We start from the raw sequence: 22,564 nt of genomic DNA on the forward strand, positions 1-22,564 counted from the left end.
TTAAATTTCTCTAACTTCACTTGCATCATGGAGTACGTACCTGTGATGGCACCCTAAGATGCACGCTCTACAAGCTTGTTTTTGTCAGGTGGCTTGTCCTTTTGTCTCACTTAGCTCTGGGTGGCATGCAGAACATAGGAATGTAGATATTCATAAAATGAAACTTAATACAGTTAATTGCAGAAGGGCTTATGCACCCCCACTCTCACTGAAAGTAACTTCCCTCTTGGCATTGAAAATGTGCTTCAGCATGATCCCTCAGAATGATTCCTTACTAGTCTTCTGCAATTCTACCATTTTAAATTATACAAAAGTGAGAAGTATACCATGTACATACAAATACATACGGTTACGTTACTGTTAATAATTAGAACTTAAGTTCTTCAGAAGTAGTTTAATTTGCTAGGAGAGCTGTAGAGTTAGGTTCGTGAACTGATTCTCAAAGGTAACAATTGAGAGGCTGGCACATCAGCAGTTTCCCTGTTTTGTGAACAGAGGACTGCCGCCTCCATCTTCATCTTTCAAAACACCTTCAGTGAGTCTTGCTTTTTTTTGCAACATTGTCAAATATTTGAAAGCCTCATTTAATTCTACTTTGCTTGTTTGGAAGTAATGTAGAAACAGCAGTCTTTGACTTACGATCAACACGTTGTGTTTGTACAAATCTGCACAGAAATTGCCTGGTGGGTTGTGAATCAGATAGGACAGTGTCTGGGCCTGCTAGGTAGGAAAGTTGGTAAAAAAACAAAGAAACCTCAAACAAAACAAAACCAGTCCTTATGTCTGTGGGACACTGGCAAAGCTGCTGGGAAGGCTTTACCAACAGGAGTGGGAAAGGGTAGGGAGGCTTGAGCCAGTGCTCACACTCACCTCTTGCTGGTCCTGCTGTTGGCTTCTCTTTCCTCTCTGATGCTGAAGAGGAGCAGCACAGGGAGAGGTGAAGCAGCTTTCTGCAGAGCCTGTGCTGCATCTGAAATGACAAAAATTTTAAACATGGTTATTGTGTTATCTTTAGAAGTCACCCACATGCAGTATTTCTGCTTTAAACTGTGAAGCCTGACAGCTGTGTTACGGAAGTTACTTATTTTGCCAATTCAGTCAAATTGTTGTTTATGCCTGAAATGAGAAAAGGAAAAATGCTGTGCTTTCTACCAGTGGAACTGACTTGCAGCTATGAATACTTGAAAAAATACGAGATTCATCTTCAAAATGATTGCTGTAGTAGTCTGCATATTAAATCTTGTTGATAGGTCTTGATTAAAATGTTCGTAAAAGTGTATCTTAGCTATAATATTTGGGCATTTAAAACATTATCAAAGAACTGAAAATGAAAATGCTCAGAGTTTCAGTAGTTGCACAAGAAAGAGCATCTTGCTGGTTTTAAGGATGACAGCGAAGACTCAGGGGCTTCTTCACTCCTGAGCCGTACTGAAACCTGTTGAGCCAACTTGCTCATTAGAATCCTCCAGTGTCATCTCCTGCAGTGTCAGCTTTGTCATCTTCAGTTATTCTTCAAGCTGAAAGCATATATAACTATTATTCCTTTTTCTGGTCATTGATGTCTGAAAAAATAAATGCTTATAATAAACATGTGTTTCTCTATAGTAGTTAAAAAGGTCTGTTTGTCATAGTTCAGATACAACGTCTTAGTACATGATAAATTAGGAGTCTAAAATACTTTCTACTTACTTATCTAGGTTTAGTAGCCTTTTCACACCATTAAGTAATTTTTAACAACTTTCTGTCAATGCAGTTTCCTCAGTTTAAGACCCAACAGTACATAGTAGCTGCTGGTTTTCATAAATAATTATTGTAGTTTATATGAATTTGGTTAAAATATTGCTTGTTTGGATCTGAAATATACTTGTTTTGCTTTTATTGAGTTTGTGAAAACCGGATACCTCTTTTGCTCTATTGGAAATGCAGCCCAGAAGCCTGAGTTGTAACTGACTCAATAAAATTAAAAAGTTAGATGTTCATGCCAAGCATAACTCAGGCTTTGGCTCTCTCAGTGCTCACAGCAGTCTGGGCAGTTTCCTTAGATGCTTCTTACTTATTTCCTTTTGAGATTAATCTTTTCTTTTCCCCTTTCCCCCTCTCATCTGCACTGTAAATTAACCCCTGAAACCAGATGCTCCCTTATTTTAATATCATAAATATGGAGATGTACTTACATATGAAAGAATGCTTCAGTGGTGTTTGAATGTAGTTTTTAGTACTGTATTTTAATATTCAGATACAACATTATCAAGTTCTGTCATTATGTGTAATGTTTTATAAACATAACCGCATTTCCCTGAGAGACAGTAGTTGCTGCTACAAGGCAAACATACCTGGCAGCATGAAACTGCAGAATGCAGAAGTCTTATTTACTATAGCTGATTTTTTTCAATTTAGGTCAAAATCAAACAGAATGTAAGTAGTTAACAATTCCTTTATTTTCAGCAGACTAAGCTATGTCAGATTGCTTGCTTTCTTTTGAAAAACACATGGATTTGTGTGCTGAATTAATATAGTGAAATACCACTTGGATTTAATACTTTGTTTTAAAAAACCTGGTTAATTGATCCTCAAGAGATCAGACATACATTTTGCCACTAGATACAAGAAGAGATGGCTGAACTATTTTGGTATGTAGCCTCTTAGGTTAAAATTCTGAGGCTCAGAATTTAAACTTCACAGCACCAGTTGAGGAAAACCAGGAGTGCTCAGTGTAATCGCTGTTCTGTCATTTAACTGAAGAACATTTTCTAAGCAAGCTGTCTTTTTTAGTTCTCGTAGTAGAACTTAACTAACATGACTTGCAAACACTAACGGAATGTAATACAGCATTTTGAGACACAAACTGTGTTTGTGCTGCTTTAGCAAGTTTTAGCATTGGAGTTAGGACATTCTCTTACCTTGCTCAGTTTGCATCAGCTTTAAGAATCGAGCGAGAGGGAGCAAGTGGCAGAATGCCTGTGGATGTCTTGGTCTTGGGCGTCTTGGTGGAAGAAGCGTCTGCCTCGTAGCAGAAGTTCATGGAAAGCTCTCTTGTGACATACTGTGAGAGCATTTGAACTTTGAAGAACCTAAGAATAGTTTAGACAGCAACACAAAAAATATATTAAAAAAACATGTTTCTTTACTCCTGGTAAACTGATCAAATGACTAAATAAGCTCTTCTATAAGAAGTTTTACAAAGAAAGCCTTAGTCTAGACTTCATTTGCAAAACCATATCCTGTTATTTCTCTGCTCCTCGCAGTTACAGTCTTTCACTGAGTTAAATTGTCTGCTCTAAAAGCAACAAGGACAATACAGGCTACCATTTTTCTCTGCTCTTTCTAATAGGTACTGTAGTAGTGATCTCTCTCATGTAATATAAATTTCTGGTGTCCTGTTTTCTTGAAGTGAGGCAGAACAAAAGGAGCCAAAGGAGCCCTGAGAACCTCGCTTCTGTTATTTCATGGTGTTGGTAGTTCTTTTTTACACCTTGCCTTTATGTTGAGTGTGTTTATGAAATTGTTGACGTACATTCTGTGAGGTGTGGACCAAGATGAGAGATTTTGTGTTCCATAATGATAAAGTTCTCTTGTTAGGTCATCTAGGATCTCATTTCAATAGAACAGTTTCAAGTTCTTTGATTTTAACTGAATTAATTTCTTGATAAAAGTGAGTGATTCTGTTCTTTCCTCCCATTTTTAATCAATTCCCTGTTTCTAGTGGTTATTTTGAGCCAGGTCTGATACTTCTGATCACATAGCAAATTGTTTCAGCTCACTAAAATTGGAGAAAACTAATTCAGCAAAAAAGGAATTTTTTGTTTCCTGAGGTGGTGAGGTGAATTCACTTACTGTGTGTCAGACAGGTGCTCATGTGGACCTGGGGAGCTGGGGTGGGGAGAAGGGTGATGCAGCTGGGGCAGGAGGAGGAAGAGACAGAACAGAAAATTAATGTTTTGAAGAGGGAATTGTTTTAGCTGTATCATGAAATCACACAATTAGCTGATCTGAAATAAAATAACATAATTTTTGTTTTAATATTGAGCTAAGACTTACCCTCGTGTCCATATTCCTTTAATAATAGAATTCCCTTAGTAAAAAAAGATTTAAAAAAAATATTACTTGTTACTTGTACAGCTAATCTTCATATTTTTCTTTCCCCCTCACTATTATTTAGAACATTGTGTAACTGGGTCTGGCTGGGGTCAACCCACCACACACTGAAAAAATACGTTTCTCTTAAAAGATTTCTGCAAACAGCAGATAGGCCATGAATACTAGTTTGGAAAAATATTTAAATGCTGAACTCAAATATAGTGATTCACTACGAGTAGGAGGCCCTGTGTTTTCCAAATAGCTGATGTTTTGTCTACCCCCCAGATGCCTATTATTTCAGTTGAAGACTCTACTTTGTCTTAAATACAACTGCTCAGTGCTGTGTACCGTTAAACAGTGGCTACAGTTCCATTCAGAAACTATTGTACATGATGTGATTTTAATATGTGCTGTTTCTGAAGTGTTTGGGATTCTATTAGCTGAACTGCTGATTACTTGGAGAGTTTTTTCTTGTTTTGATTCTCACATGCTCTGCAAGCTTTGGACAGCTGTGTTAAAGCATTATAAAGTACATGCTTTTTAGTGAATTTGGGTCACTGTGTTAGTAAGAATCTCCTAGTAATGGCAACTTAAAAGGTACTGACTAGAAAGAACACAGATACTTGGCTGGAGGAGGGAGGCTGAGTGGCGGCTATCAGCAGATTCTTCTGCTGAGTTGTTGATTCCAGGAGAATTAGGCTGAGAGAGGGTGCAGCAAGGATGTAGACATCCTGCCTTTGAGGACATGGCTCCTAATGGTGAGGTGCCTTTCCTGCCCTTCCTTCTCTCTTCTTTCCCTGCCCATTTCTCCATTTTTCACACCCGCTTCCAAAGAAGACTCTCACTCTGCTTTTAACTGCATGTAACTTTTAAAATCAATGCTAAATTTTGTGTAACAAAGATGAAATGTTGCTGATTTTAGTTACCTGTTATTTTCCTTCCTTTTTTCTACTGACTCCTTCACACAAAAACTTGCTTAGCTTCTTTCATAATGCTGCGTATTATGTTCTGGAATGAGCTGGCAGCTGTATGTAGGCAACCTATACAAAATAATTAATTTTTTTCTTTGTGTTTGCAAAAATAAGTGGTCCTGTTTATTATTGCCGTATCAGTTAAAGATATTTTTTCGAAGAAATCCCAGAATATTTTTTCAATGAAAATATTTATAAAGAGAAGGGTAATATGATACTGATGTTGTGTTTGTAACTCATTTGCTGATCTATGTCTGCCTTTATGTCTCTAAAACCACAGGTGAAACTTACAATATTTTTATTAAAATTTGTTTAGAAATTGAATGTTTTAAAATATTGCCTTAAATATCTGTGTATTTTTCCTTTGATTGGATCTAACTATATATATACATACTTGAATGCTTTCTTAAGTATAAAGAAAATCTATAAAATTCAGGGTTTTTTGTTTTGCAGGGTTCTGAAGAAAAATGCTTAGGAATCTTCATTAAATAAACAAAGCTTCAATTTATTTTTTTTTTTAAACTAACCACTTCCTGAAATAGGCTTATGTAACACATCATGTTGTTAAGCTAGGTGATTTTGCAGTTGCTGCTGAATTGCATTTGATGAAGACAGGCAGTTTTCATACTCAAATTGGCTACTTAAGTATCCCATGCGCTATAAAAGCAAGTCATCACTGAGTTGTATAGTGTCAGAAGAGGAGTTCACTCTACGCTTGACATGAAGATCATTAGACTGTCTGTTGTTGTCATAAAGTAGTGAATTGTATTGCAACTGTTGGCTACAGGAGTACATTAAAATACTTCTAAAACAGCTTTTATGCTAGATGACATTAAATAATAGTGTGATTTAAAAAAAATAAAATTAACCAAACTTAGGCATGGCCTGTGTTCTCACCTACTCACCAGTAATTATTCAGAGTATTGCCACAACACTGACCCTCAGATTCACAAACATGTCACAATTCAGAACTTACATGCAAAACAAAGTTGATTTATTTAAAAGCTCTTGAGACACTGTATGTGATTATGTGATTGCAGTCTTGTTACTACACATAAGTACGAACATTGCCATCTTTGCTAGGCTGAGTGGCTCAGCATCCATCTTCTTTCTAAGGCTGTTTGGAATTAATTAAGTAGGTATTCTTGGGACTGTGGATCCTGCAGATTGTGTGCCATCATTGCTACAAGGTGTGGGAGTTTCTTCACAGGTTGTCAAAGCTCAGCCATATACAATCAAAAAGCCTGCAGTGAGGTGCTGGGGTTGAGGGGAGGTGTCTTGTGCTCTATTGTCTGCTCTGTTGGCAGAGCACTCACTGACTCGTGGAGTGATTGGGCTCTAGTCCTTCTGCCTGGGGATCTTCAAACGTGCAGCTCTTCGTGTGCTAGCCGCGTGCTCTCAAGACTAGGGTAGAGCTGCCTTCCACACTTCTGACGAACCCCTGGTATATGAACACGAATGGAAATTTTGTGTGGTTAGAGCATAAACAAGAAGTAGCAGGATCTGTCACCTGGGGAGGTGGGTACCTCTCAGAGGGCAAAATTCAGTGTTCAGGTCCCTGCTGCATGGACTGTTTGTATGTTTTGCATTCAGGGGCACCAAGTGAAATGTTTACGGAGTAATGACATAAGGGACTTTGATTTCCCAGACGAGTACTCTAAAAATGTGTCATTCTGCCACTTCCTCTTGTTACCATTATCTTTTCTTTGTAAAGTTTTCTGTCCCAAAAGGAGTACCTTAGCGGGCTAAATGCAGGTAGGGGCCTTAATCTTCAAATCCCATTTAGCATTAACTACTGCCTGAAAGCTGCAGGTAGCTGCTTTAGTCGTGGAGAGAGGCAGGGTCACGGACACCTGTCTCCAAAGTTTGCATTGGTGAGTGTAAGGACCATTCTGTATTGGCAGATGGAAGGACTGTCCTGCACAGCGCTCCAGTTGCGGCCCCTCACTTCCCACCTTGGGGGAGTGGCAGGCCCTTGCCTTGGGCTGTAAGCTTCTTTCCAAAGTGTTCTAGATTCCAGTGCACCGAGCAGTACCTAAACTTCTTGGTAACTCCGGGATTGAATGTTTTTTGAAGTACTGCTTTCCCTAGGGTGTCTTCTGGGGCATGATTCATTTGGGCATTTACAGGTCATAAAGTTCACTCTCTGCATCCTTTGCTTTAGTAGATGTTTGCAAACCTCTCACTATTCATTGTTTCCTCTATCATCTTGATCTAGTATGTTATCAAATCTCTGTTTGAAGTCCACCACTGTCTCTATCAGTACCCCTGTTTATTGGAACTGCTCTTTCAGTAATTTTGTCATAAAGTTGGATGTATTAAAAGCTTTGCTGTTCACAAATGATGTGCATATCTCTCAGCATCTGATTCAAGATTCTGTCGTCGCCAGCATTCTGTTTTGTAGATAGTGCTGTCTTAGTCACACAACCATTTCTTCCTCCTTGAGAGGATTAAAAAAAAAGTTATCATGGAAATACTCTTCCCTGTTTGCTCTTCTAAGCCATTTTCTCCAACCGCCTCTGTCTCTTAAGTGCCGTAGATGTCACCTGGGATTATTTATGTTTTTTAAACAGCTAGATACTTTACTTTCTGTTGCTAGGAACTTCTGGATAAACTAAACTCTTTGTGTTGTCACTTGTAGTGGATATTAGCAAAGTTTCACAACAGTTTTATGTCTTTGCTTTTTGTAAACAAAAGTCACATTTGTAATTTATTATTTTTTTAAATTAAAGAAATTTGCTTTTGTTTGAAAGCAATCCTCATGCCCAGACTACTCATAATGAGATTCCAAGAGTCTACCATGTGCGGTATCCATTGCAGGTGTTTGATCTGGAGTTAGAAATACGAGAGTCCTCTGTGGGGTTATTCACTTTTACTGGTCTCTTGAGAACTTGCGTAAAGAAAGTTCTCCTGTCATTAAAGGTGAAAGAATTGTATGGTCAATTAATTTTCTAAAACACAGAACAGCAAATATTTAGTCTGCTTACTTTACTAATCATTGTTTTCAATGAAAGGCTTTTCAGATGCTTATAAATTAAATAATGGAAACAGAATTCTGCATTTTTAATTTAATGAAATTAAACATACAGCACATATGCCCTGAACTGGAAATGCATTCTGTAATGGATGGTTTTTATTTGAACATCTGTTCAGCATAGCAATCATTAAAAGGTTTCTTTCCCTCTCCTTTCTGCCATATAAGCAATGCTGATTTGCACTGGAACATACTTCAGATGGAAAACTATTAGAGGGAAAATCGGCATTCTTTTTGTATAAAGCTGGAAAAGTAATTTTTGAGCTGTGCTGGAATATAAGAAGAACACTTCTAAATACAGTATCTAACATAACATAAAAAGATTATTTGATGAAAGTATTATTTCGGACTAAAAGTTAGCTTATCAAGACACATGACGCTTTTAAAAAAAACAAAACAGCATTTTTTCAGTCTCAGGAAATGTAGATAATGAAAGCACACAGTTTTCTTGAATGCAGTTCTTTCTCATGAAATTGATTATACTTAAGTCATCTGTTACCAATTTATTTGCACTTGTTTGAATTAATGCAAACAGCAAATAGAGGTAGCTAAATGATGTGGGGTTTTTTTCTCTTTTTTTTTTTTTTTTTTAATGGCTTATATGTCCGTTTTTTTACCCAAGCTTTCTCTAGTAAACTAAGACCTCTGGATTATTTAATTGTTTTAAGAGCAAACGTGAATCACTTTTGCTTCCTTTCCTGACCAGATCTTACATTTTCCATTTAAGTTCTTTCTAATGATAGGCAGCTTCTTTGGAAACAGTTAAACTTTAATGCTCTTGAGTCAGTGTCCTATTTCCTGAAACTCAGGACTTGCAGTGAGTTGTATCTTCTCCAGTCCAGTCACTTGTGTTTCAGTGTAGCTTCTTAAGACTAATGTGGATGTTTTCCTAGCATAGGGGTGGGATGCATGTGTCAATGCTCTGGGCAGTCTGAGGGAAGAACATAGGTAGGTGCAGTAGAGAAGGGAGTTATGTGTCGTAAGTGCTGTTAATGTCTTGTATACTTAGATTAGGACCATGTCCTATGGATTTTATGTAGTTAATTGTGTATTAATGTTTCTCTGGTGTTCATGAGGACCTTGTTGGCATGGTATTAAAGCCTTACATTCTGTACTGACAAAGTTCAGCAAGTATCTGTAGGACTGTGTAAGGACTCAGAGGAAAACTTAACTTCCTACTGCCTTGGCTGTAGAACCCATTATCTCTGTAAGTAGGTTATTACTGATAAAATAAAACACGTTTATACAGCATTATCATTTCATTAGCATTCAAAACTTGCCTTTTTAATTTTCTGTTCATACAAAATACTAAAAAAAAAACCCCAAACCCTGGAAGATTACTCATATAGGCAAGAACGAATATTAAGCCTTTATTAGTATTTTCATTTGTGATGATTGCAGTAAGAATTTCCATCTCACTGGTCATCGCACAGATGCTAGACCTTTTTGAACTACTTTATGAACTTTCAGCTGTAAGTTGAAACCTATTTCAATGTTGAGCAAAATCATACTGATACATGTTTCCTTCTTTTCCCCCTTGTTTACCAGGATGGTACGAAACAAAAGCGAGAACGGAAAAAGACTGTGTCATTTAGCAGTATGCCAACTGAGAAAAAGATCAGCAGTGCAAGTGACTGTATAAATGCGATGGTTGAAGGCTCTGAGCTCAAAAAGATTCGATCCAACTCTAGGGTGTATCACCGATATTTTCTTTTAGATGCAGATATGCAGTCTCTACGCTGGGAACCTTCAAAAAAGGATTCTGAAAAAGCAAAGATTGATATTAAATCAATCAAAGAAGTAAGAACAGGAAAAAATACAGATATTTTTCGCAGCAATGGAATATATGACCAGATATCAGAAGACTCTGCATTTTCAATTATATATGGAGAAAACTATGAGTCACTAGATCTTGTTGCTAACTCAGCAGACATTGCAAATATTTGGGTTACTGGCTTAAGATACCTGATTTCTTACGGAAAACATACTCTAGATATGATAGAAAGTACTCAAGATAATATGCGGACTTCATGGCTTTCACAAATGTTCAGTGAATCAGATGTAGATAATTTGGGACATATACCCCTGTGTAATGCTGTACAGTTTATAAAAGACTTAAATCCTGGTTTAAAAACTAATAAAATTGAACTAAAATTCAAGGAGTTACATAGATCCAAGGAAAAAACTGGTACTGAAGTAACAAAAGAAGAGTTTATTGAAGTTTTTCATGAGCTATGTACCAGACCTGAAATCTATTTCCTGTTGGTTCAGTTTTCAAGCAATAAAGAATTCCTAGATACCAAGGACCTCATGATGTTTTTAGAAGCAGAACAAGGTATGGCACACGTCACAGAAGAAATAAGCCTTGAAATTATTCAGAAATATGAGCCAGCCAAAGAGGGCCAGGAAAAGGGTTGTCTTTCTATAGATGGGTTTACAAATTACCTTACTTCACCAGACTGCCACATATTTGATCCAGAACATAAAAAAGTTTGTCAAGATATGAAACAACCTTTGTCTCATTACTTTATAAATTCATCTCATAATACATACTTGATAGAGGATCAGTTTCGAGGGCCTTCTGACATCACGGGTTACATTCGCGCTCTTAAAATGGGTTGTCGAAGTGTTGAATTGGATGTATGGGACGGTCCGGATAATGAGCCTGTGATTTACACAGGGCATACAATGACATCGCAGATTGTCTTCCGTAGTGTGATTGACATTATTAACAAGTATGCATTTTTTGCTTCAGAATACCCTCTTATTTTGTGTTTAGAAAATCATTGTTCTATTAAGCAGCAGAAAGTTATGGTACAACACATGAAGAAAATTTTGGGGGACAAACTACATACACAGTCTCCAAACATTGAAGAGTCTTATCTTCCATCACCAGAATCACTTAAAGGGAAAATACTAATTAAAGCAAAGAAGCTTTCCTCTAATTGTTCTGGACTAGAGGGAGATGTTACAGATGAAGATGAAGGAGCAGAAATGTCACAGAGAGTGGGGAAAGAGGGGGCAGAACAGCAAAACTCGATGACGGGGAAGCGATTTCAGCTCTGCAAAGAACTCTCAGAGTTGGTAAGCATATGTAAATCAGTTCAGTTCAAAGAGTTTCAAGTTTCATTTCAGCTCCAGAAGTACTGGGAAGTGTGCTCGTTTAATGAAGTGCTTGCTAGCAAATATGCCAATGAAAACCCAGGAGACTTTGTAAACTATAACAAACGTTTTCTTGCCAGAGTTTTCCCCAGTCCTATGAGGATTGACTCTAGTAATATGAATCCCCAGGACTTTTGGAAATGTGGTTGTCAGATAGTAGCAATGAACTTTCAAACACCTGGCTTAATGATGGATCTTAACATTGGTTGGTTTCGACAAAATGGAAACTGTGGCTATGTCCTTCGTCCTGCTATCATGAGAGAAGAAGTATCCTTCTTTAGCGCAAATACGAAAGACACCGTGCCTGGAGTTTCACCTCAGCTGCTTCATATTAAAATCATTAGTGGGCAAAACTTTCCTAAACCCAAAGGATCAGGTGCCAAAGGTGATGTTGTGGATCCTTACGTCTATGTTGAAATACATGGAATCCCTGCCGACTGTGCAGAGCAAAGGACGAAAACTATGCATCAGAATGGGGATAATCCAATTTTTGATGAAAGCTTTGAATTTCAAATAAATTTACCAGAACTAGCGATGGTGCGTTTTGTAGTACTGGATGATGATTACATTGGGGATGAGTTTATCGGGCAATACACTATTCCCTTTGAGTGTCTACAGACTGGTTATCGGCACGTTCCTCTGCAGTCTTTAACTGGTGAAATTTTAGCACATGCTTCCTTGTTTGTGCATGTGGCCATTACTAATCGAAGGGGCGGTGGGAAACCTCATAAGCGGGGCCTCTCTGTGAGGAAGGGCAAGAAATCAAGGGAATATGCTTCTATGAGAACGTTATGGATTAAAACAATAGATGAAGTCTTCAAGAATGCTCTCCAACCTATTCGGGATGCCACGGATTTGAGAGAAAATATGCAGGTACAGATTTTACAATGAATTTATTGGTTCTTATGTGTATTTTTGTATTATGATGCATGTGGAATATATGTTTTTAAGAGTTGTGCTGCATTTTTTAAGTTCCATTATTTGAGTCTAATGCTGAACAGCTTTAAAAAGGGATTATGTCAGAGCAGCCTTTTAGGTGGTACTGTCTACTGAGGTAACCTTGGATGCATATGCATATTTTATTGAATGTGAACTGGAAATATGACTCCAGTGTTAGAACTCAAGCCTGTTGACCATCCTATGTCTCTGAAGGAATGTTAGATATACACTAGAGGAAAGTATGGCAATATTTTAGTTTTAGAAAATAAAGTTATATAGAAATTCAGGAGGAAAATACAGCTGATAGGAAAAGGAGTCTTTACTTCTTGTTAGAAAACTTCTTGTTCGTGGAAAGTACGTTTAGCATAGTTTCACTGAGGTTTTGTTTTTTCTTCATTCCCAAATAGAAGGCAGTACTTTCAGAAAGACCATTTGCTTTCCATGATTCTTCTAGCAACAGTATGTTAGAAATAGATGGAATTAGCGCTTATGTGTTAGAAGGCATCCTCTAGAAGAAATTGGCTTATCGTAAAGGTGACATACAGCAAACACATTGAAATTCAGGAACAAGTACAGGTTGAGATGCTTGTTCTTGTGGAAGCCAAGACATCCCACTTAAAAAATGCATTGTTTGGAGATTCCAATAAAGATTCCAGGTAAATAAACCCTTTTAGACATAGATTAAAGTGAGTTGTAAAGTTGTGTTTTATTTAATAAAACAGGCTCTACAGTGTGGTTTCTTTGAACATGAGATATTAAAAGGTATTTCATGTATTTTATTCTGTCAGTTTGAAAGTTGTGCTATCAACTAAATTCATCATTATCATCTCTTAAAATGCTATCAAGAAGGTATTTTAGGTACATGAGGGAATATTAGTTTCACATAGCTTTACTGACAGATTATATAATGTGCACACTTTAAACTCCATGTAACTAAGTTTTACAGATAATGAAAGTAAATAAACCACTCAATTAAAATAAATATCAACTCAATTAAAGTATCATTAAATATCAGGAAATGTGAGATTTTTTTCATCTCTATATTATTGAAATTTTGCATTATAAATTGTTATGATTTTTATAATACAAAATTACGTCCCCACAAGCCAGATTATAAAGAGCAAAGTTGGGTTTTTTTAATATAAGATGGAAGAAGTGAAAAAAACAAAGCGTGCAGCAGTGAGTTTAATGGTTTCTTGAAATCTGTATACAAATAACTAGCCTTTTTTCTTCCTTCTTAGCTACTACATTACCGTGGCAAAACCTAATGTCATAACTTGTTGTTACCTATTAATCACTGATAAAAGTCTAACATGAGTGATTAAACTGGATATGATGTTGCACGTTTAAATTCCTTGACAGTATGAGGGGTAGTCTCTGGATGTAGGGTTGGAAGTCCAAAGGCAAGAATTTTAACCATAGTTCTGTCCTGCCTGCCATTAGTTAATATATGTTCCCTGGGTCCTCGTTAACCTCTCTGTAAAGTTGTTGTTCATAATGGCTTACCCATGATGTTTATCTCAGACAAAATCTGTTTGAATGGACTTCCCAATGTCTTCTTTTTCAGCTGTGTAATTGTTGTGTCATTAAGGTGTAGTCCAGTTAATAAAAGCAGTTTCTGTTTCCTGGACGCTTACTAGATGCTACTAAACATTTTCTTGAAGTACACTGTGACTGTAGTAGAGGTAATTTACTATTCACATAATTTTGTATGAATACGCTATATATACGTATTTTGAAGTCTACTTCAGGTATTTTGTCTCATAAAGGGACAGCAAAATATTTCACGTTTGATTCCTGTTTGCATTAATATTGGCATTATCTCTCTCTAAGAAATTTGGCCACAAATGAATCTACCATGCCAGTAAGATAGAAAGTGGTTTTGATTAGTATGAAAATCTGTGTCAGACACCCTGCTTGGGTAAGACATCAGAGAAAGGAACACTGAGCACATTTGTAACTTAAATATACCATGTTTTTGTTTTTGTTTCCTACAGGAACACAAACTCCAGACCTGCCATAGATCACCAGCTCCCACTTGGTACAAAAATCCTAAATTCATTACAGTGCTGAGAATGTTCCCATCATGGAATTTCAGTGGCTACTTGGAGTCACATTGTATTTCTAATACTGGAAATTTTCTGCAAGTTTAAACATATGGTTTTATATTCTAACGTATTGGATATAAAATACAACTATAATAAATTTTAGGAAAAGGTACAAGATTGGTATTATTTTGAAGTACCTTAAAAATTCACTTAAGTGTGATTCTGTGATAGGAATGACATCATAGTGGAGTGCTGGGTTTGTGAATCACACCAAATGGGAGCCAGCAGATCCACAGCACGTCTGGACTATAGTTCAGGTATGTTTAAAGTTACAAATGGGCTGAATTTGTCCTTCCAGTTCTCTTTGCTTACTTGGGACATTCAGCACCTAATATTTTGTTTCTCTTGGTGGCATTTTAAAAATTACTTTGAAATGTCTTTTAGAATTTTTCAAAATATATAACTACTATGTTTTAGAATTAGTTTATTTGCATGGTTAATTTTAGTAGTGATAGAGACCAGACATACTTGTTCTAAATAGATTTTTTTTTTCCTGTGGCAAGTATTGAATCCTGTTTGAATTTTAACATTTTTGGTAAAATATGTGTGTAATATTGGTTGCCTTGGAAAACTGCGAGTTCTTCAGGGAAAAGCTGTGGTAATTCCACATTGTAGCTCAACTTTAACAGTGAAGTATTTTATCCTGAAAGAATGAGACATTAAAATTCATATTTAACTGTAAAGGAAACTCTTTCTTTCCTTTTTGCAGAATGCAGTAGTTTCATTCAAAGAATTATGTGGCCTCTCTCCTGTAGCAAATCTTATGCAGTGCATTTTGGCAGTGTCTACGCGCTTGGTTGGGCCTGATAATACACCCTTGGTAGTACTGAATCTCAATGATCAGTATCCGACGATGGAGCTCCAAGGGATTGTTCCAGAGGTCTTGAAAAAGATTGTGACAGCATATGACATGGTGAGTAGTCCCTTGTGGTTATTTTTTATGCTATTTGAAAGACTTTCTTTTTATAATATACAGTACCGTGCCTGTTTTGAAAGGTCATTTTAACCTGTGACTTCTTATTTCATGCTTCATTACCTGTGCTTGAAAGTCATTCCTATCAATGTACAGCAACTGATAGTGTTTTCATATTGAGTAAAACATAGAGGTTAATATACTGCATGCAAACACGTAAGTGGTAAGTGTTTGTACACTTCAGAAGGCAAAGTGGTTATAATCAAGAGGATTTAACATGAAGAGGTTGTATTAATTTACCTGTTTTGCTGTAACTTCAAAATTTTACAAATCTATAAACCTCTTACATTAATTTGCTACTTTACATTTTCCAGTTTGTGGGCCTTGATTTCTTTTGGCTTTGACTGAACACAGAATAGAAAAATGTCAGGAACTGCTTTTAGGAATTGTAGTTTTATAAGCACCTTGAAGTGTTGAATTCTACACGTGCTTTTTCATTTTCCTTTGCTGTATCTTTCTTATAGATGTCATTTGATTAGGCATTTTTACATCTGTAAATAGCTGTAATGTTAATTTCAGCCCTTATACTCCAGTAAATATGCAAATTATGTCTTTAGAGATTGGAAATTAAAATTTTGCAAGAAGGAAGGAAGAACTAATACACTAAGAAATACTGATTTACATCTGTCTTGCATTAATTTGAAGTATGGAAAAAAGATCCAGATGAGTGTGATTTGAAATGTCCTCCTTACTTCCACTGAAGTAATGTGGCACAAAGTAATTGAGCCTTTATTTATTTATTTAAAGATTTCTTTAATTTGATATATCATCTGACAATAAGTAAACGTTTCTAGGATAATTTGCATTAATTTTGTGCACTAAAATGAGAAACCTCACCTGGCAGGATCAAGTCACTGTTTTAAAAACAGTCCTTGCTATTTAAAGAAGGAAAATGAAGGGAAAGAAACCAGTAGCCCAGTTTCATATATATCTTTTAACTGCATTCTAAAGAAAAAGTAGCTTTAGAATGCTATATCAGGGTCCAAAAAGCTCTCATTAGTAATTAGCAATTTAGGTGGAGTTTTTGTAGTTCAGTGGTGATGTAAATACAACAGAATTTGATTGGAATTATAGCACAGTTACAAGAAGATAGTGGTGTATCCTCTTAGACGTAGTTTATAGGATATCACTATAATTAGGATGCAAACAAGCTTGCTTGTTGGGATTACACCTGTAACACTTACCTAATGAAGTTCTGTCTTGTTGATGGAGATATGTCTGCCTGCAGTTTGTTCTGATGTGGTGATGCTGCTTGTTAGTTATTAAGCTAGTCAAGATACTTAAAATATTTTTGTAAGTCTGGATTAAATTTTTTGTTTGAATCTCACTTAGATAGAGGTGACTCATGACTCCAGAAATCTTTACAATCCAAGTTTGGTTTGCTCTTTGTCTCTCACATCCTTTTTTGCCCCTGCATCCTGTAGTCTACACACGATTTAAATATTTGTGCACTTTAGAAATCTATACTCTATTTTCATATGTAAGAATAATAGAATATTTATTTGGTGGCATGTTCAAAGCATTTTTCCATCTCCTCTTCCCTTAAGACTCAATTTTATACAAAGACAAAGTGCTTCTAGCTCTAAGTGACAGTGAAGATAACTAGAAATTAAGATTATTTTCGTCAAATAAAACTTATAAATTAAAATAATGATAGGCATTTCTAGTTGTGAAACTTTGGTTTTGCCAATACTTTGTCAGTTTGACAAAAGGTTTTAAGCAGTTAAAATCTGTAGGGTATACTGGGAAATTAAGTCAGCCATGGGAGCCATACTAATAGCTCTAGTTTCTGAAAGCAGATTGTGAAACAGTGGGAGACATCCATATCATCCTTTCCTCAAGGAGAGAAGAGGTGTGAAGCTATTTAGCTCATATATTGATATTTGCTATAGTGGCAGATGTTTGGAGTCTGATGCTATCATAGATAGTGTTCTTTTTGTGTGTTTTTGGTGTACATTAATACAGTGAGTCCTCAAAATGATACCTTTTATCTCAATGGTTGGCTTTGGCTTGGTTTTTTTTTTTTGACATGATTAATTAATAGGTGGGTGTAAAATTCAGCTTAATAATGAGATTTCTTACCCAGAATTAAGAAAGGGTAAATGTACTGTTGAAGTAATGATTACCTACTTGTCTTATTTTCTGCTAGCTTAGGCCTCAATATAGGTCAAAATTATATAACCACGTTCTTCCAGTGTGTCAAGTACTGTAAGTATGAAATCATGTTGATAACAGAGATTTTGTTAAATGTGTATTAAATAAACCTTGATTAGTACCATAAATGCATAGGCTGTCATTACCTTGTGTGTGTTCTCAATGTGGCACATGTAATGACACTCTCAAAGTACTGCTGTTTCAGGATCACAGTATCTTTGGCTAATGAAGGGATTCTTATTTGTCAGCAATGCTCTCCCTTTTATAAAATGATAATAAACATAGAAAGCGATACTCAGCCAAGATTTTTAATTATTCAGAATTTGTTTACGTAGGGAGTGCTTAAAGGGCTCATCGTTGCTCTGTAAAGTGAGAAAGGATGTAAGACCTTTACAGTGGGACAGTCAGTCCACATTGAAATAATTACAAAAGAGTGCAATACTTCAGGGGCCCATGAAAATGTGAGAATATCTTCAATGTGGCATAGGTATATATATATTTTTAAAGAAACGAGGCAAATTCTAATAAGCTAATTAGCATATCACTAGATACTTGGGGTTTTTACATGTAAACAAATAGCACATAGTGCTTTCTCAAATTGTCAGCATTCACGTTAATGGAGGACCTATAAGTGATAAAGGCTAGTACTATTCATGGGTTGAAATACTGTATTTTTGAATTTAATGAGTAATTTATCACCAGCATTATTGGAACGAGAAGTTTACCCAGGAAATAAAAGGATCTTTTGCCTTTATCCATGTTATAGGAGCTGGGGTGTCTTTTCAGAATAATGAAAAACAAATATAACTAGGGACTTTTGAGAAAGACAGAAGTTTAAGTTGTGTATTTTTCTCTAGCTTCTCCACGCTCCTGAGTATTTTTCACCCTAACATCTTTTCACTGTTTAACAATGTTTTATTTTTCCCTCTTGTTCATGAACTTCAGCTTCCTTTATGTGATACTTCAGCATGCACTCTGTTGGTGTCATCACACCCATCACTGATCAGTGCTGCAGACTGAAGCTTGGAGTTAAGGCAAGTGCCTCTTCCACACCATTGCATGTTTTTTTTTAAATGTTGTATAACTTTTAAGAGATACAGTAAGTAAACGTTAAAAAGTTACGCTATTGCAAGAGAAAAAAAAAATCTATCTCATGCTAAGTCTGCAGCATTATTCAGTGATGAGTATAATAGCACTGCAAAGATATGCTAAAGGATCATACAAATGAAGCCAGATGTTGTTGAGAACTTGACTGTCTCTGTCTGCCCTTAGTGGAGGATGATGTGTCCCATCTGATGAAGATAAGGTTTTTTGAACTTTGCAAGCAGGCATTTACTTCTAAGAGGATAGCTAGCACAGAAAAGGCAGAGAACTGTACCTGTGTGAAAGAAGATAAAGTAATGCTGCTACAATAATTAGTATTAAATGTTATTAAATCCTAATTAGATAATGCTGCTAGACACATTTTTTCACAGTTTCTGGTGGTGGGTTTTTTTAATGTTGAGCTTATGTTGTAATTCAGAATGTCTGCAGACTGAGGTATAGGAGGTCTGTATTTGATTCAAATGAAATCAAATAAGATGAATAGACTTTGTATACACACCCTAGGGATAGGCTCGAGAACAGGGTAGTGTTTATTGGTGGTGGGAGGTTGTGAGATGATGAAAATGAAAGGTATTAAAATACAGCACAGCTAGTAATTTGGAAAACACCGTATGATTGGTGATTAGTAGCTCTATAGTAAGCTGAAATCTGGTTACCTTATTGTTGGCTTATTTCAATTACTGACTCAACACAGCAGATTGCATACGCAATCACATGGAAGTTAACTTCATGTTATGGAGTTGCAAATTTGGCCGATGACATAAACTAAATACAATAGCCTATATTTTGAACTTGAACGTGTCCATCCCACTGGGAAGTAGATAGTTCGACGCTATACCTTGAAGAGTTATAGACTGGACTGGTGCTAGTAGGGCTTATTAAAAGACTGTCTAAAAAGGACTGATGATCAAGGTTTTGGTAAAGTGTTGATAGTCCTCTCATACTTCAGCTACTGCTCAAAACCATAAATATTCTTTACCTTTAAAACTCATCTTGATATGAATATAGATTAATTGGTGGGGCATTTCTGTATCGGGAATGTTGTATTGAAGCTCATAATTCTGAAGGAAGCAAAGAAGCCTCTTTCACAGGGCCTAAAAAAGAATGATTAGCAGATCTGTTTTGAGTAATGCTTAGCTCATAAAATCTGTATTAGTTACCTTGTTGTTGATGTAGGTCCTTGGATATCGTTACTTTGCAAATACAGTAAGAGGGGTTTCAGTCATTCTGCTGTGGTTATAGAATTGTATCTTGAGGGAATAAGTAGATGAAGACTTTTCTACTTTGTCTCAGCTTACTAATGTGCCGGAGTTATTCAGTTGAGAAGCCTTTGTTCCACAAATTACCCTCTGAGGTTGAGAAATTCTAGGGTAACCAAAAAATACTAGATCCAGTGTTGGTAATTACCAGTTTATCTCCTAAAACAGAGTGAGTGAATAGGTTACTTTAACTCTTGCGTAACTTTCTTTTGATCTAAATACTCAATTTCTGACTGTGGCAAAGAAGGCTGAGTTCAGGATGGTCACCAATCTCCTGTAATCAAACTCAATCTTTGGATCTCATGTGGTTTTAGATCACGTGATCGCATCTGACTACTGTCTGCTTTGTGCACCTGAAGAAAGTCCAGATATTTCCATCTGGTACCTTTTCTGAGGAATACGTGACTGGCATAGACTGTGATAGCTGTGTTCTGTTTCCTGGTTGGTTCAGAATGTTGTTCTTGAGCTCTGTGGGAAGGGACCTGGGAGTCCTGGTGCACAACAGAATGTCAAGAAGGCCAATGGCATCCTGGGGTGCATCAAGAAGAGTGTGGCAAGCAGGTCGAGGGAGGTTATCCTCCCCCTCCACTCTGCCCTGATGAGGCCACATCTGGAGTAGTGTGTCCAGTTCTGGGCTCCCCCGTTCAAGAAGGACAGGGAACTGCTGGAGAGAGTAGAGCAAAGGCCTACGAAGATGATTAGGGGACTGGAACACCTTTCTTATGAGGAAAGGCTGAGGGACTTGTGTCTTTTTAGTCTGGAGAAGAGAAGACTGAGGGGGGATCTTATTAATGCTTCTAAATTCTTAAGGGGTGGGTGCCAGGAGGATGGGGCCAGTCTTTTTTCAGTGGTGCCCAGTGACAGGACGAGAGGCAACGGGCACAAACTTGATCATAGGAAGTTCCATCTAAGCATGAGGAGGAACTTCTTTACTTTGAGGGTGGCAGAGCACTGGAACAAGCTGCCCAGAGAGGTTGTGGAGTCTCCTTCTCTGGAGATATTCAAAACTTGCTTGGACACATTCCTGTGCAATCTGCTCTAGGTGACCCTGCTCTGGTTGGGGGGGGTTGAACTAGATGATCTCCAGAGGTCCCTTCCAACCTCTGTCATTCTGTGATTCTGTGATGTCTTCTGGAGTCCAGCTCCATGGGTGTTCCATGTTACAATTTAACTCCTGGTATCATCTGGCTTATAAAGCAAAGAACTTAGGCTTTGCACAGAAGATTGAAAAGTTACTAGTCCTTGCTTTTATACTTAAGAGCATAACTACATAAAAATAAGGAACCTTGTTAAAACAAAAAGGTAAGAGAAGTAGTCAAAAGAACAGATGTCATAGACACTCTAAAGGTACCACACAGGGGGCTTGAAGTAAATATGTACCACCTATCAAAAAACAGTTGAGAAGGACAAAAAGGAGTAGGTGCTGTTCAAAAGAAGAAGGCATCTTCCAAAAAGCTGAAGTCACGTGCAAATGAGGAAGATAGGATAGATATTTAACCCTGCCATGGTTAAATAAAAAATAGAAGAAAGCCGACAGTGAAGAATTTCAGCAATGACCTGCACAGACTTAAAAATAACAGTAACTTCTTTTTTGAAAATACCAGAAACAGGTAGCCTGTCAAAGAGTGTGTATGACCGCTAGTTGATCAAAGTATAAAAGAAAGCCCCAAGAAAAGAAATAAAGTCACAACACTAAATTCGTTTGTGCATCTATTTACCTGTGGAGATTAAGGTTTCAGATGAAACGCTTCTTTATGAAGGACTCATTGGAGAAATCATCTCTAACTGAAATGCTGATAGAAGTTATTACACAGGAAAGGCAAAATGACTGAGAAAAAAATTACCAGGAAGAGGTGATACTCGTTCAAGGGTTCTGAAAGATCTCAAGAGTTAATATATCAAAACTGCTAATTCTTGTGTGTATCCTCTCACTTAAAACTGACTATGGAAGTTGTTAGTGTGGTGCCAGTGTTTTAAGAGGTTTCCAGGGAAGATCATGAAATTACAGATCAGACAGGCTGATACCTGTACTGTGAAAATGAGTAGAAACTGTTTTGAAGAAGAAAATTAGAGGAAGCATGGAGAAACATGTATTGAGGAAAAGTCAATACAGCTTTTATAAAGTGAAGGGCTCATTAACCTCTTGGAGTTCTTTGAAGTCAAGAACCATGTAGACACGGAAGATTAGTCTCATTGGATTCTCCAAAAGCATTTGACAAAGTTCCTTTTCAAATGCTCATATTGAAATGAATTTTCTATTAAATTTTTAGTCTTTTTAAATTCTTAGCTCTTCTCTGATAGCTGGAGTAAATGCTGAACTTAACCTGATGTTTCAACAGGAAAAGAACTGTTAAAGACAGTTGCTTGTGTTGATTTTTGCATTAGGTTATGTTTTTCCAGTCAGTGGATTAGAGATAGTAGGTATAGCTACAATAACTTTGATCTAGCTAAGTACTCTTGAAGAGGTATGACTTAATGATGCCCCAAGATTTGCAAAGATCATCAAGGTGTGAGGTATGTGGGTTTAGAATTTAAACAACTTTCTCAGTCTTAGTGGTGGATTGTTGCAATGTGTGTTTGCAATATTTAAATACCAATAACACACACAGTCTCACTATTTTCGTTACTGTCTCTGGCTTTGTACAGTATGTTTACTTTCATTATCAAGTCTCTGCAGAGTTACAACTGTCTTTATTTAGGTAATAAATGGATGCAGATCAGTGGTGAAGAGATCTAAGGGAAAACATACATCATTCGTTGCAATTTAATATTGCAAATAGCCC

The 22,564-nt window shown here is 36.8% G+C and overlaps 1 protein-coding gene across 1 annotated transcript in view; it reads left to right on the forward strand.

The window, feature by feature from the left end:
* Positions 1 to 22,564, forward strand: part of PLCL2 (phospholipase C like 2) — a 100,859-nt gene that overhangs the window by 45,108 nt on the left and 33,187 nt on the right. The window contains exons 2-3 of the mRNA XM_059818628.1: positions 9,631 to 12,117; positions 15,001 to 15,204. Of these exons, the coding sequence (XP_059674611.1) occupies positions 9,682 to 12,117; positions 15,001 to 15,204 (2,640 nt within the window). The 5' untranslated portion in view covers positions 9,631 to 9,681. The remainder of the gene's footprint in view (positions 1 to 9,630; positions 12,118 to 15,000; positions 15,205 to 22,564) is intronic.

Source organism: Gavia stellata, chromosome 6, assembly GCF_030936135.1.
Source record: "Gavia stellata isolate bGavSte3 chromosome 6, bGavSte3.hap2, whole genome shotgun sequence".
In the NCBI taxonomy this organism is placed as follows: Eukaryota; Metazoa; Chordata; class Aves; order Gaviiformes; family Gaviidae; genus Gavia; species Gavia stellata.